This window comes from Neolamprologus brichardi, chromosome 7 (genome assembly GCF_056152115.1).
Source record: "Neolamprologus brichardi isolate AB-2024 chromosome 7, ASM5615211v1, whole genome shotgun sequence".
NCBI classification, from domain to species: domain Eukaryota; kingdom Metazoa; phylum Chordata; class Actinopteri; order Cichliformes; family Cichlidae; genus Neolamprologus; species Neolamprologus brichardi.
In genome coordinates this window covers 41,753,192-41,770,166 of record NC_142110.1, presented here as the reverse complement: position 1 = coordinate 41,770,166, position 16,975 = coordinate 41,753,192, and the positions used below count along the sequence as shown (strand labels likewise).

The window sequence follows — 16,975 nt, the reverse complement described above, 5'->3', positions numbered from 1 at the left end:
AAAAGCACAGAAAAAAAAAACAATTTAGCCAGAATTAAGAGTATTATAATTGCAGTTTGCAGTTTGCAGAAACATGCGGTTGCTTTGCCCATAACAGTGACATGGAAATGTATTTTGAGCGACTGCAGCGTGTTTAAGGTATGAATCACTTGTTTCAGTTTGGCCATTAAAGATGTATCTCAGGTATATTTTAATATTAGTACATTGTATTGAGATCACTTTGGGTGGACGTATCAAGACTTTAGAGTTATGCCAACACTGATTATAAATGAAAGTATCAACTGAAACCTTGAGCTTGGCCAAACAGCACAAAGTGAGGTAAATGCCTGTTCCCTGCCTGCTGCAGCAGCATCCAAAAGCTGTATAAGAAAAGGAGATCAGCCGGTAGGGGACACTGTTGTATTGATCATTTAAAGATAACAAAAATGATGTAAAAATATAGAACATTTTTCCAAACAGATAGAGTAAAACCTAATTTATGTCTTTGGCAGAAAAGGATGAGGTCATTTGTCCATTGCTGCTGAACTTAATTATCTTAATATATTTGCAGGATGGATACTACCACTGCCAATTATCTTAGTGATACAGGACTATTAACATGATAAAAAAAAAAAAAGAAAGAAAAAGTATTCTAAACAAGCGTAAGTGTGCTATCAATTTTATATTTACATTCACACTTCTGACGTTTTGTAACTGTGTAGCTGTAGAGGGCCTTTACAGGAAGTGCTACAAGCCTGGGCGACTGTTGCATAACTACAGCCTACAGTCTAATTCTAACATCATCAAATCCAAAGTATTAAAGAGCTAAGGCCATCGCTGGACAGACGGCAAAATTACAGAAAGCACAAATAATCACAGACAGAATCACCACTGAATCACATCACAGGAAGAAAAAGGTGAATAATATACACAAGCAAGAGAGAAGCTGAGGAAAGGAAAGAGAGCGAGAGAAGAGACTGACCTTAAAGCTGACCCCTTCCTCAGAAATCACCTGCATAACAAACAACAAGTTTAGACACTGACTCCTCTGCTGACTGGATGGGCTGACTGGGCGGGAGATGTGCACAAGAGTGTGTCGGCAAAAACCAAAACATGATGCCAGGATGACCGCATGCCAGTGGATGGAGTGATTTCGCCATTGCATTGTGAGAACAGAGGATGTGTGTCACGTTCTGCTTTTTAACCATCTGACAGCAGGCAGACGATGGCAAAATACGCAGCGCAAAAACTTGATTTTATTGTTCATAAAAAAAAGGGCTGTGATGCTTTTACAGACACTGGTCTTATGAATGAAATATGAAAACTCAAAAGACAGAACACAACAGAAGGTCAAAGCAGAGCAACTTTCTAGCGAATGGATATTGAACATCTATGCTCTGCTGGCGCCATCTTCTGGGAACTTTACAGAATAACTTTCCTTTACAAACAAACAGGTATCGTACATGAGTGACATACAGTAATGAAAATAGTCCGAATGTGTGAGGCCGCTTCTCTGGTCAACTCAATAAAAAGAAACATGATAACAACTAAACTGAGAGACACGTGGACAAAATGCATCCTGTGAAGAGATCGAGCGGAAGAGGCGAGGAGAGGTAATCTGAACCCATTAGGGACACACACAGGATAGTGGCTGGCAGTCACAATTATTTCCTAGAAAGTCTTTATATTGTGAAAAGAGCCACGCCCGCATCACAAAGCACCGATATTTTCCCCAGCAATGGGTCAAAGCAAGGTTATATCACCACAATACCTGGATATCTTTCAAAGTTGAGCAGTGAATTCAACCATAGAAAACAAGCTGTGAGCCAGCCTCGCTATAGCACAATATCATATTACGCATTTAAACACAAGCACCTGACTGACACAGCAGTTGGGAAACGGTCTCCCAAAGCATCCAACTTAATGACACTCAGTGGCAACAATATCTGGCGGTGGATGCATGAATGACATCATTCATTTACAGCCTAAACAGCACAGGAAAACTTAACCAGACAATTTACCCTCAGTTTATGTGGATGTGCACAAATCACCAAGGGCTTTGTCATTAAAAGTAGCAAATACAAATACAAACACCAACTATGACCAACTACGGCAAAAAGGCAAAGTGAGAATGAGGAAGCAAAACAAGCAATGTTGGTTTATGGTTAAGAGTGTGAAATTAACAAACCCTGCTAGATGTTAAAAAAAAAGAAAAAAAAGATGGTTGTTAGTAAAGAAAACAGTATATTAGCAACATGAATCTGTATAAACTGTAATTCCTAATTTGCTTTTTTATGAGTTCTATTTCTAACAAATAAATAAAGATGAATAAACATTGAGATGTTTTGATATATGATGGTCCATCAGATTGAATTAACACACAAGGTAATAATAGTGACACCATTTAGTGTTGCGGACATTCTCTTTTGGTTTCCTACTTTATACTGTATAGTTTATTCTATTTATCTGATCAGGCCATCTTAACTGTTATTATTAATGAGTCTATTCAAAGTAAAAACACCTCTGGAATTTAATGGTCAGGCCATATAAAAAAAAATCTATCTATCTATCTATTAAAAAGCCTAATCTAAAAAAAAAGTTCCCACCTGACCCTCTGTGATCCAGACCCTTATGCAGAACACATTTCACCAATGTTTCTCCATTTTACATAACCTATGTGTTGTGTTAAAATAGGACTATATTAGCAAATGAATGACCCTCAAGAAATTGCAGCTGGAAGATGAGTGTGAATTCAGATAAAGAAAAAAATGTGTAAATAAAGACAGGACCTCTTATATCACGCACTCACTATGTTTTGATAAAGGTTTCTTAAGTAAAATTTAAAAAGAAAAACAAACACACATACACCTTGGATGCCAATGCTTGTTTTTGCTATTCTATGTCGTAGACATAAATATGGTGCAGTTTTGCTGTTGAAACTACAACATACCCCGTCATCTTGATGCTCAAATGCTGGAAAAAACATGCATTAAAAACATTTTGAACCCCTCTAACCACTTTGAGACTCTCTAACTTGTAATAAATGTTAGAAATATGAAAGTAAACTTGCAACTACTTGTGTAAAATTGTAAATTTATCTTAAAAAAAAAAAAAAAGCTGATTCCTGGGGTGTCAGGCTTTTCATGGAAGTTTTTTTAATGGGAAGACCCTTATGCCATTGTGCCTAAGTGACTATTAGTGCACCTAATCTCCAACAAGTCCCCCTTTTCTACCTTGTACTTCCATCCGTACCTACACCCAACCAACCTTACCTTCAGTCCTGTCTTTTCGTCATCACTACCATTATTAGTAGAGGAGGGTGTCTCGTCCCCCAGCCGGGACACAAGGACAAAGTCCTCACTGTTGAGAGTGGACACTGAGTCTGAAGACACGCTAATCTTCCCCACCGAGCCCTTGTCATCCATGGCTGCCGCTGTTAAATTCAGCCACGCTGCTCATGAATGGAAGACGGAAGGCGGAAGTGGTGGGAGATGATGAGCAAAATCCCCTAGAAAAAAATAAATAAAAAGAAAGAAGCAGAAAACAGTCATGATGAGATGAGATCCATGAAAAGCATCTTATAGAAAGGCAAGTGGCTCTAAAAATGGTGAAAGTACTTGTGATTCACTTTTAAAGGTCTTTTGAACACCCCAAAGAAAGAGGTCATTCCCCAGAGAAAGGCAAAAAAACAAAAGAGCGCAAAACAAAGCTTAGTTCAAGTGAAGGTGATAGACAAGAGAATAAAATGATGAAGCAATGAAACCAAAAAAAATCAGAGAAAAAGCATCTGTGGGTTATTTAAAGCAATTTTATATGCTTCAGAAGAATAAAGTAAAATAGTTTGCAAAAACAGCTGGATTTTACATGCATTGCAAAGCTATGGTGATGCGAATGACAGTGAGGAAGTAAGGAAAAAGCCAACTTTTTACAACCATCTATTTGACCCATGTTCCGTCTACAAAGTCTCAGCTGTGGTTTTGCACTAATGAATCACAAGTTCACAAAAATACATTGAACAATGTAAAAGCACACACTAAATAATCTGCAGTGCATGCACTCCTAAATGCATCCCTGCAACACCAACCAGCCACCACAACTGCAAATAACAACTTCTTTTGACTCTGCTGGTAAATTACGACTGTGGGATGCCACTGTGTAGTTCACACTGAGATAAGAATTAGTATTAAGGTAGGGAAATCCAGGCAAAGCTCTATTATTAGTATTGAGGCATGAGGTAACTTCTAAACAAGAGAGGTGGCAGGAAATACCCATAAGCATTTCTGGCCGTTTCCTCTCGCTGCTCCTCCCTTTCCCTTTCTCTCTTTCACTTCTCTTTTTGCCTCATCACTCACCCTGCAATCTATTTTTCTCAGTGTCCATCTTTGCCCTTGCCCTTCTTGCCTTGGGGAAAAAAACCCACCCAAAGCAAGTAGGTTTAACAATGAGAAAGTATCAGGACAAAAGGTCAATTATTAGAGATAACACTAACACAGTCACACTGACCCAAAATAAACGTCTGTATTAGTGATTTTGCTGCTGATATCAATGTTATTTTTAGGCTGCAATTTATTATTGACAGCTTAAGGTTTATCCTCTCGGTGTATGTCTCTGGATACTGTGGCTCTCGCTTTTCAAAGCAAATGAATTCATTTTCAAAATGTAAAATTCAATTTCAATTTAGTGATGATCATTTTCAAACCAATAAATTGAATTTCAAATTAGGCTAATTCATATTCAGTTTGTAAAAGCATTTATTCAAGTTACAATTCAGATTAAATCCAAGCAATTCAAATTTAACTTATTCAAATTCAGTTTCTGATGGCACAGATTTCTGCCCATACTAGAGTTTCACCTTTATTTGACTTGGAAAAATAATTTGTCGCTCTATTTAAAAAAAAGTCATTTGTAAAGCTGCAACATTAATTCACTTACTATTAGAAGAAAACAGGAATAACCTCAAGTTTCCTTTCAGCACTCTAGCCAGGCTGAGAAAGAGTCTGAGCTTTGTTGAACTTAATTAGTAATGACTTCATGAATTTCTTCACAATTAAAATTTTCACCATTAGAGAAGAAATTTTTTCACAGCAGTCCCACAGATGTATCATTATGTACAGCACCTATAAAACTGCTCTTATTTATTTTAAACTTTAACTCTCCAATTGATCTTTTGAAAGTTAGCTTCAGTAAATACTTCCTCAAAACCATCAACCGTCATCTTTATTCGCGGGTTATGTACCACAGGCCTTTAATGTGGCAGTAATTAAACCATTACTTAAAAAGCCTCTAGTTGACCTGTTGTCTAAGTTGTCTTAGCAAATTATAGGCTAATCTCCAGTAGTCCTTTTCTTTCAAAAATTCTTCAAAGAGTAGTTGTAAGCAGCTAACTGATCACCTGTAGATGAATGGTTGATTTTAAGAATTTCAGGTTTCAGAGCTCATCACAGTACACAAGCAACATTAGTGGAGGACTCGATACTGTAGACCACAATACTTTATAACAGAGATTCGGTATTAAAGATACTGCGCTACAGTGGTTTGAGTCATATTCTCACAGTACACAATAATTCAGACTCCATAATTAACAACAATAGGTTAATTGTATAGGTTAATTATGGAGTTCCACAGGTCTCTGTGCTGGGACCAATACTTTTTACATTATAGGAGCTTCTCTTAGGCAGTATCATTCGAAGGAATATTTTCACAGCTATGCAGATGATGTCAGGCAATGTGTAAAGGCATGTGTGGCAGAGTGTAGTCGGCAGTGCCGCGGCACGGAATGCGGACACATCTGCATGGCATCACAATCCTGCCTCGCCAGCTTCGGTGTAGGGTCCTGTGTTTGGTTGTTGTCAGTGTGTTCAGCTGCAAGCTGGAAAGCTGCAGCAGTGTGTGTGTGTGACTGTGGACAGCAATCGAGAGTCAATAAAGAATGCTGGAAAGCATGTATGTCTCGTCAGGTCTGCCGTGGTTTGTCACAGTAGTGCCGAAACCCAGGATGGGAGGCATGACGGACCCACAACCAGGCCAGCAAGTGGATGAGCTGGCCCGAATGGTGGCCGAAATGGTGGGCACACAGTGGGAACAGGTGGTGGCATCACGCCGCCTGCAGGAAGAGTTGCGGCACCGGACCCAGAGTCATGTGGAGGTGATGGAGAATCTGGCCGCTCTGGCCTGGTCCTGGCCGGCACTGCCGCCACTGCCACCGGCGTTCCCCAACGGTGTTGGTATGGTCCTGGTTTGGTTGTTGTCAGTGTGTTCAGCTGCGACCTGGAAAGCTGCAGCTGTGTGTGCGTGTGACTGTGAACAGCAACCGAGAGTCGATAAAAAATGCTGAAAAGCGTATGGATGCGTATGGATCCGGGTCTGCCGTGGTTTGTTACAGAATCTCTTAAGGACAAATGCCTAGATGACCTCTAATTTTCTGCCACATAACTCGGACAAAACTGAGGTTATTGTACTCGGTCCTAAAAATCTTAGAAACACAGCATCTCAACAGATGCTTACATTGGATGACATTGCCATTGGCCTCCAGTAACACTTAGAGGAATCTTGGAATTATGACCAGGATGTGCCTTTCAATGTGAGTATTACATGGATTTGTAGCACTGCTCACATTTGTGAAATATCACTAATTCTAGAAACATCCTGTCTCAAAGTGATGCTGAAATACTAACTGATACATTTATTACTTCTAGGCTGAACTACTGTAATGCATTATTTTCAGGTTGCAAAAATGCTACAACGACAGTACTGGCAGGACAAGAAAGAGAGCATGTTTCTCCCATATTATCTTCTTTTTACCCGTTTAATCCAGAACTGAAATTAGAATCTTTCTTCTCCCTTACAAGGTCTTGAGTAATCAGACCCCATGTCCTTAAAGACCTCATAGTATCATATTGTCCCAACAGAGCTCTTGGATCTCAGGCTGCTGGCTTACTTGTGGTTGCTAGAGTTTCTAAAGGCAGAATGGAAGGCAGAACTACCAGTTTGGATTTGGGAGAAAGACACTATCTCTACTTTCAAGAGTAGGCTCAAACCTTTCCTTTTTGATAAGCTTAAAATTAGGACTGCATCAGGTGACTCTGAACTATCCCTTAGTTATGCTGCAATATGCTTAGACAGCTGTGGGTTTCCCATGGTGAACTAAGTGTTTATTCTTCATTAAAGTCTTTTTCACTCTCTATATAATTATACACCACTAGTGCATTTATTCATTCAAATAGTAAATAATTTTAAACTGGTTCTCTCGCATGTGTATTTTGTCCCGTTTCCCTCTACTTGCCTTTCTTTCTCCTAACCCCCACCTGGTCGGGGTAGACTGCCCTTCTGAGAGTTTGGTTCTGCCACAGGATCCTTCCTGTTAAAAGAGAGATTTTCCTTCCCACTGTTGCCAAGTCTTTGCTCATAAAGAGCCATCTGATTGAGATTTTTATGTTATAGGTCTTTACCCTACAACTTAAAAGCACCTTGAGGCCACACCTGTTGTGAATTGGCACTATGTAAATTAAAGTGTTCTCTTTATCATTTCAAACCACTCTGAGGAAATTAAAATCTGATTATCATCTAAATATTCTGGGTTTTTTTGTTTCGTATGCTTTTTTCTTTTTAAATTTGTGTTGCAAAACGAGGTACAATTATCACGTGAGGCTACAACTAGTGTGCCAACTTCCCTGTTGGCAACATCTATTTTGAAAGGCAGAAACACAAACACCCGCTGATCTGAGCAGAGTCGGGTAAAACAAGTAATGTGAGACCTGTTGTGGCAATAAAACAAGAGCATGTTTAAACTGAATTGTCATATTTTCTTAGTAAAGAATTATAAATAACCACATATAAATAGATTTATTTAACATTTGTTATGTTTCATGTGTATGAAAAGCAAAAAAAAAAAATCAGCATGGCCAACTTCTTGGCAACCAGTTGGTAGCTGCAACTACTTGCAATCAGTTACCAAATGTGACAAAGTTAAACACAATCACCAGGCAACCTTTGACCTTTCCTGGTTGCAAGAAGGTTGTCTTATTTCGACTCTAGTCTGAATGAGCTATAACACAATCATAACACAAAGACCATTCAGCTGACAGCCAATTATGCTAACCTTTACTGGATAAATATCATAATTAATGCCAAGGAGTTAAAAACTATGTTTCACCCACTTTGTAATGAGGAACTGTGCGCACAAATTACACACACAGACACACACACACAGACACACCTCTATTTACCTTCTCCACCTGTTTCACTTTCTAATCAAAAAAGGTGCTCCCATGCATACCTGTCATGATCTATTCTGTCTTTTCTGAATATTAATGACCAACAAAAATATGCAGTGCTACTTTAACATCCCACACTAGCATAAACACAAATGGACGAACACACCACAACTTGCTTAGACCCTACCTTACAGGTTAGTTGTGCAACAATAATTTGATACACTGTGTACAATGTAGGTACAAAGTAACACAAATATATCGTTAGAACTAGTATATAATGAGAATATTTAATGATAACTCTCATTCTGCATGGGCGTTGTTACTTATGTTGCAACAGACAACACGGTTGCATGCGTGTCTATGGACTGTGCTTCTTTGGCAGCTTATTTACTCTGCTGATAGCTTTGCTGAGCAGATCATTTTAAAACATTGTCATTGCTGCTATTTCATGCATAGTTTGGTGATTTTCTAATCCCAGTATACTTTATAGACACATCAATAAGACTAATTAACTGTAACTACTAACTGTAGCTATTAATAAGCCAAATCTATACTGGTTTCTGCGATATGACAGTTTACTCTCATTTTGTGCTCTTGGATGTTTGGTCTGGCAACTGTCTTGTTCCATATGAAATAATATTAATTGAAGAGAATATCTGACAAAGTAAAGCAAATACCAGTCCAAAAGAAAACTAAGCATCAGACTCAGTAGCATTCAGACACGGTCCTTTGCATCAATCCCCAGTCTCTTTCATCCCTGCAGGCTTTCAATCTTGAGGATACTTTGCAGATGTTTACACTACTCTTGGCTCAAAGACAGCTGCTGTCCATTTTTAGCACAGTTGGCTTTTGTGTGTGTGTGTGTGTGTGTGTGTGCGCGTGCACACGTGTGTGTGAGTGAGAGAGAGAGAGAGAAAGAGCAAAAGTGCCTAGCATAATTCGAAAGTAGTGCATATTAAAGCTAACAGGTAAAATAAATTACAGTGGCATGAAGAAGCACTTGCCCCTTTCTTGCTTTCTTAGTGTTTTGTTGCATTTAAATGTTTCAGATCTAACAAAATACAGGTAAAGAGCAGCATTCATGGATCCATTAATTATGCCAAGTCACCCAGGCCCTGAAGCAACACAGCAGCCCCAGACCATCACACTTCTACTACCATGTTTGCTGATATGATGTTCTTTTTATGAAATGCTGTGTTAGTTTGTTACAAGTTGCAGTGGGATTCAAATCTTCCAAAAAAGTCCAACTTTTGACTGTCAGTCCACAGAAATTTCCCCAAAAGTCTTGGGGATCATTATCGTGTTTTTAGGCAAATGTGAGATGAGCCTTTGTGTTCTTTTTTGGCCATCAGAGGTTTTCACCTAAGAAAGCTCAGATGTCAATGGCTTTCTTTTGAGGGATGTATTCATTTTTGTTATATCTTTGTTATATCTTTTAGCCTACCTTACATTGTCAGACAGGTTCTATTTAACTGATCCAGCAGGTCTGGTAGCAACCAGGGCTGAAAGATTTGAGAAAGGGCCAGAAAGGTTTGGGTGGCCGTTTCCTCTTAATTAAATTAAATTAAATTATCTTTTTTTTAAATAACTTTTATGGGTTATCTTAGACTAACATTAAACTCTTTTCAATGATCTGAAACATTCAAGTGTTGTAAAAACAGGCAAAAACCTAAGAAATCAGGACAGGGACAATGACTTTTTCACATACAGCAACATATTTCATTCGTCCAGATCTTTATTCCTGTTTTAACTGTTTATATTTTTTTTCCAAATTGTTTAACTACTTATGGAAAGATGGCTAAAATAAACTTTAGGGATAGCTATAGTGACATCACTCACTGATTTCTGAAGTCCCATTGTGAAGCGATTTCCTGTTGCTCATCTTAGCATTTTGAAACTGGATGTGAGAAGTGAGGGGTGAATTTATGAAACTGAATGCTCACTGGCTCAACACTTGCCCATTACAAGTCATAAGCTGGATATTATAAGTCATATCCTGAAACTTATTTCTGAAACCAAGCCCACAAACTCGTCAGCACAAGCCCGGAGGCAGTTTTCTCATGTCTTTCAGACCCCAAAGCCATGTCCACCTTTTTTATGTCTAATAGTCAGGCCTTCTGCCTGCTGGTCCAGAGAGCATGTTGTTTGCTTTTCTTAAGGTAAATACTAAGACTTGCACTTTGATTTGAGAAAGCCAGATGAAACTTGATTTTATGCACATACAACAGTCAATACTATATACACCCATACATACATAAAATACATTTTTAAAAATACCCACTTGTGCTGGATGTCACATACCCTACAAAACACACAGACAGCTGTATTATGAACACAAATAGGCACTCACTGAGAAACACGTGCATGCACACACACAAACCTAATACTTTGACTAACAGGAGGCTCCAAAAGACTTATAATGGTTCCCTTGTCACCCCAGTTTCCTTTCTAACCTCACCAACAGAGCTCTGCCTGCTCCTGCCAAGATACACTGTTCCTTATCAACCTTTTCACTGCCTTGGTACACTTCCAAGAAGATCGACAATCGCTGCCAGTCAGTCAGGATAGCGACGATTAAAATTATCTGGGTTCTAAAATGCCTTAAATTGGAAGTCATTTCCAATACCTTGAGTGTTTTTAGCAAATTTAAACTAATTTGTTCAGTCAACTTTAATTTGACTTTTTATGTCTCATCACTATATGATTCTTTGTTTTGAGTAGCAGGTTGAAGAGGAGAGGAGAGGAGAGGAGAGGAGAGGAGAGCCCACACCCTGGATCCAGAAAGCCACCAAGATGAATCCAATAACTCAACTGTTCAGCATATTTCATAGGTTCATATGGATATGAAGCAGCAATAGTTCTTCCAAAGCTTGTTTCCCAAAATGTTCTCTGACTTCAACATGAATACTGTGCATGTCTATGAGATGCTACAAATGTGAAAAGTTACATTTACTCTGTCAAGGAGGAAAATAAAGTAAGCTCACGTTTAGCCTTAAAATGCAGCCAGGTTCATTTTGAGTATCTTCTTTCAGGACTACAACCTACATCGTCTACTCATTTATCAACTATAAATCAACACAAAGCGATAACAGTAGTAAAGTGGTGAGGTCTGTGTATCCCCTAAAATAGCTCACACACTTTAGTTTATGTTAAGTTGAAAACAGGAGGATACCATGTTAACCCATGTGTAAAAATACACACACTAGAAACACATGCCTGCTTCTTTTTTCTTTTTTTTGCTTCCCACTGCTATCCAGCTGAACGGGCTGTTCTGGGCTGCCAGCTGGGCCCTGTGTGCACCTCACGAGGGAGAGGAAGACACAGCCAGACACAGGCAGAGCATTCAGGCTTGCACCACAGTCCTTTTCAACCCGCCTCACAGCACTGATTTCAGCCAGGCGGAGATAGCAGGGGAAAAAAAGGAGCAATAGAGAGGAAAAGTGACAGAACAGCTCATCTACTACAATGGGAGTGTAACAGTACAGAGCAAAATCAAAGAAACACACACATAAACTGTATTTTATTTGTACTGTGTGAGCATCTAATTATCATCTTCATTCAGATTCACTGCAGGTCAGAGGCCCCTGGTTTAATAAAGTGGTATGAATGCTCTCGAAAGACTCGCGCTCAACAATAAAATGATCTCACGTGACTAAATAAAATACGGCAGGCCTGCCTTTAATTTCACAAACACAGAACTGATTGCAACAAACTTGTTCACTGTAAAATACTGAGCTACAGCCATGGACTGGCTATTCACAGCTACTTACTTAGTGGTGTTGTCTCTGAAAAATAGAGGTATGGCTTTTAAAGTAAAGCTGACACTTAGATGTGTGTTAACATGCATGCAACAATAGTTATGTGTGATGAACATACAGAAAATGGAACTGAAAGTGAATATGAATTCTCACTTTTGCATTTGTCCCTACCTCAGTGATAAATATGTATGTCAAAGTTTCTGTCGTTTAGTGAATTAACAATAAAAATTGAGCAATTTCTTATCAAAGTCAAAGCCCAGATGCAGGGAAACAAAGCAGCGCTGCAAGAAAGGAAGAAATAAAGCGTACAGCATCTATAACTCAAAAGAAGTGTGCAAATGGTCTGTGAGTAAAAATAGAGAGGTAGGTACAACCCTTATAAGATGAGCAGCTGAAATGACATGATCTAACCCTGCTTTTAACATGCAACCAAAGTTTCTGTTTCAGGTGACTTAACATTGAGTGCTATTTTTGGATCACACATCTAAAAATGTGGGTTGGTTTGTGGGTGGGTTTGTATTTAACCTTAAAATAGCTCTTCTATTTACTGAGTATCAAGGAAAAAACACAGAAGACAACTCTCGTGAGCAGTACATACAATGTTGTCTTGCAAGAGGCGCAGATCTGCATACTGATCTGAGCTCTCGGCCTGTGGTTGTTGATGAGATGCTATCTCTAGCTACAGAGTATGAGGGCGTGGAAGTGGACTGAACAGTATGTGGATTCTAATTTATTCAGTCGGTCCCTGCTGGGCAGCTAATACTAACCAGCTGTCTGCGGATATCAGGCTAATGTCTTCTCAACACAAACAGTCCAGATGATTGAGTGAGCCCACTTTTAGTTTCTGCTCGGTCTGTGTTCAGTGTTTTTGTGTGCACCTAGGTGATGACACAGATTTTAATGGAGTATCACAAGTGTTTTATGCAACGTGGGTATTCATCTAATGCAACCGAATGATTAAGATTCAAATACAAATCAGCTGCATCCATACATGGTACAGTACAGCTAGCTAAATATAGCTTTACAACAGTCTGCAGACATTTATTTACCAATAAACTGCTTCCCCCTACAGTTAATAAGAAGCCACATAAACTGAGGACGGAAATATATCTAATCCACCAAGTCATAACATTTAAAATCCAGAAGGTAATCAGGTCTTTTCTATAATTTTTTTTTAAATTATTAATTAAATTTGATTAACACTGAACATGAGGATAGCTGTGACTTGGGAAGAAGAGCAGGTAATTCTCTAACCACAGAAACACTTGCTCAGTATCTTTGGGGACGATACTGAACCCTTAATTGCCCCTGATGCATCCATCAGTGTGACACAAATGAGCTCAATAACTCCATAAAGCTCCAAAGAAGCAGTACATGCAACAAAATCCAGTTGTGCAAACTTAATTTTCAAGTTCAAGTTAAGGCCGATGCAGACTTGTCCAATTCGTTGGTTATTTGGCGGAAACATTATTTCCCCCAAAACTAAACCGTTATCACATGCCCAGGAACTTTTGAACTCTAATGTAACTAATGTATGAATTAGAGTCATCTCACCCACAGCACATGCACTGAAACACTAATCCACAACAGTTGGTGCCCTCGCCATTCAGTCTACATCAGTTGTCCAAAAACAGGTGTGTATGAGGGGTGTTACTCGCATCTCAGTCCAAAGCCAGATATGGAAAAAACATCTGAACAGTAGTGATAGAGGGACGCGCTAAAATCTATTCAGTTTGACATCTTTACTCTGCTTTATTGTCTTTAGTGGTTGATATTTATTATTATGGTGTAAGGGCCTAATAATAATATAATGTAATGACATATACTTATATTAGCTGAGCTATGTGCATGTCATTTATGTGTTTGTATTTGGGGGAGTGGGTTTGGTATTTGTTTATTGGTCACTTTTTTGTGATTGCTGTTTACTTTTTTGATTGTTAAGTGCACAAGTCGGTTCTTTCTTTGCTGATACAGGAAAGAAAGAATCTCTGTGAGCCATTTTCCAGATAACATATCAGAGAAGTGGCACGGCCCAATCTTAGCCTCTCAGTGGGTTTTTAAGTTGTCCCTAAAGTCACAAAAGTATTGATTAATGTTAAACAGATAACATAAGCGTTAATTACCATAAGTGATGAATGAAGTGGTTCCTGATATTATCAACACCACATAAATTAACAATCACAGCAATCTCATTATAGCGGTCTGTTTATCAGACAAATAAAGTACTTTATTGTGCATAAGCATCTGTAGTAAAACCAGCATTATGTATGTTATTGTGTAATGTGGAAGAAAAAAACATCATGCATAACATAATGCTTCCATAAAGTATAGCTGTGAATGTGCTGGCTTTCCTCCTCTTCTAATATAGCTGCTGATGGTTAATAGAACAAATATTTACATAAATTCTAATCTTTTTCTTTTTTGGCTTTGTTTTGTTCTTATCGAGCGCATGCACCGAATGCATTATATGCAACAAACTTTGCTTTGTAAATAAATACAACAGGAACAATCAGCTGACAGGTGGAAACTGTTCAAGCTCACAGACAGATAGACAGACAGTAGTCGTCAGCATTAAGTGAGAAGAATATGACATATAACGTCTGGTCAGTTTGTGTTGACACAACTTGTCTCATTAAAGAACTGACAATGTGCAATGTTAACAGTAAAACAGAGCAGAGAGGAAGCTGTAACACAGCACACACTCATTCTGATATATTGAAATCAGGGTCAGCGAAGTTAGTTTAAAAGGCTGAAGGGGACTACCCTGGAAAATGAAGCCTTTTGCGAAATGTTATTAATGTATTTAAACAGCTAGTTTTGTTCCAAGGTTGTGTTTTGGTAGTTAATGGGTCCTGCAGGGCAGACTGCCTAATATTTGTATGATTTTAAAAAAATAATAATTAAGTTATTCCAGGCAAGAACATCATAACCTTCCTGGTTATTCCCTTGGCACGTGACAATAACAGTACAGCAAATACCTGCAGGACATATTGTAACAGCACTATAAGTTTCCGTCTTCTTGAAACAATGACAGCATGAAAGGCTCGTTAAAAGCACCGTCAGCATAATTCTAATATCTGCTGCTGATCTTATGAAGTTATTGACTTGTATATTAATATCACATATGCCTTCAGTACATGCTTGGCTATTTGACCTTTTATTCATGAGGTCCCCACCGCACTGCATAACATACGGAAGGACTGATCCGATCTGATAATGAGTGCATTGATAAGTATTAATATATGTCCATATTCTGCACTACAGTGACAACTGCAACATCTACACACAATCTGGCATGCTTAGCATTTACATTCATTTCCATGTGGATATAGGCAAAACTGCTACCTGTCAGCCTATTAAACCACACCTGTCCCTGAGCAGGCACTAATCTATTTCTCTCGATTAAAACGTGCGAAGCTCGCTAGCTCCAGTGTTCACTTACTGCTTCAGTTAGCCCTCACCAACCTGCCTAACGTTAGCTAATACAGCTATAGCAGTTATAGCCTCAAAGTCAGACCAAAATGTTTAATCGAACAGTGAACATTTCCCCAGACACTTCCGTCAACACGACACAATCAATGCAAACTCTTAGGTAAATGGGTTGCAAATAACTTTAAGATAAATCCGCTGCCTGGCCCCGCGATGGACAGAGTGTTCATACAGGCCATTACAGTATTATGGCTGGATAGCTAACGCCTGCTAGCCATGCTACTCTGGCACTTCCAACCAACAAACAGGTATATTTCCTCCTGACCAGGGAGACAGTCACGCTTAACCTCGAGTATAAATGCGTGCGCAAGTGCAAAACAGCTTACCTTGGTTCCCACTTTTATTTTTATTCCAACGGCGGCTGGCACAACATTGCACTTCCCAAATAACATCAGCAGCCAACAGCATCCAGCCGAGCTGTAAACACAAGCCCAACCAACCCGCTGACAACCACACTGCGCATGCGTCTGTCACTGCTCCTCAGTCTATGCAGAAAGGACGCGCTGGCTGGTGTGCAGCTTTGACTGATAACACGAGTCTGTTTTGTTTTGTTTTTTTTAAGTCAGGGCTCATCTTAAATGAGAAGTGTCAAACACACTGGGCCAAGTAGGAGTCAGTTCTCCATTTTTCAAAATAAATGCAGTTGCAAGTGGTGTGAATGTCTGTGCTTGGCTCTGGAGGTTTTTATGGTATAGGTGGAGGTTTATATATCTATTTCATAGATTTTCTTATCTATTTCATATCTATATCATATACAGTTGCTGCTGTCAGGTGAGAAAGTAGGTGTAATCATGAAATATTCAGGGTGTGCAACTACACATAGACTTCCTGTTGCTTTATTCTTGGATTTCAGCAGCTTCAAACACTAATGTTTCATGTCTTTCATGACAAGGCAGACTGGGGTTTCACACTAGTCCCAAGTTCTTACCTTTGAGTGCTAAATTGGATTGAAGTTCACAAATTTACATCTCAAAATGTTCCACCTGCAGTTACAGGTTTTTCCACCTTCACTGGTGACTCATTCCTTTTCTTAGTGTTGTAAACATATGTGGTGCTGATGCTGACCATATAACTCCTTGGCTCAATAGTACAATAGTTAGTACAGTCAAAAAATAATGATATGTTCTCCTCTTGTATTAATTCATGCACTTCTACATAGAAGAACCTTTGTTTCCATATCTCCAAAAGTTGAGTCTGTTCATCTGGACGTAACGTTTTCAGTGGGAGAAACGTTTCATCACATCCAAGTGACTTCTTCAGTCTCTTCAGTCTTTGTTTCCATAGTTCACACTCAAGTTAATCAAAGGTAAACCCAGAATTTTGCAGTAGTTCAGTGTAGATGGTGCCCAGGGGTATGTATAGAAGGGATGAATCGGGTTGTACATGACCCTCTGAAATATGGTTCTCCTTCTCTAGTTGCCCGCACCCCAAATGCATTGGACTAGAGTACAATCCCACCACTGGATGAGAGCACGGATAGGACCATTAACTCAAGTACTTTACTCAGGTTTTATGTAGTTATACTTCATTTAACTA

General features: G+C 39.0%; 1 protein-coding gene across 2 annotated transcripts in view; it reads right to left on the bottom strand.

Moving 5' to 3' along the window:
- Positions 1-15,891, bottom strand: part of rabgap1 (RAB GTPase activating protein 1) — a 78,489-nt gene extending 62,598 nt beyond the window's left edge. Inside the window, exons 1-3 of one of the 2 annotated variants that reach the window (XM_006795543.2) lie at positions 15,766-15,891; positions 3,252-3,487; positions 962-991 (exon numbers count right to left, since the gene is read on the bottom strand). In XM_006795543.2, the coding sequence (XP_006795606.1) occupies positions 962-991; positions 3,252-3,404 (183 nt within the window). In that variant the 5' untranslated portion in view covers positions 3,405-3,487; positions 15,766-15,891. The remainder of the gene's footprint in view (positions 1-961; positions 992-3,251; positions 3,488-15,765) is intronic. The other variant, XM_006795544.2, reaches the window with a different exon arrangement.
- Between the last annotated feature and the right edge of the window lie 1,084 nt (positions 15,892-16,975).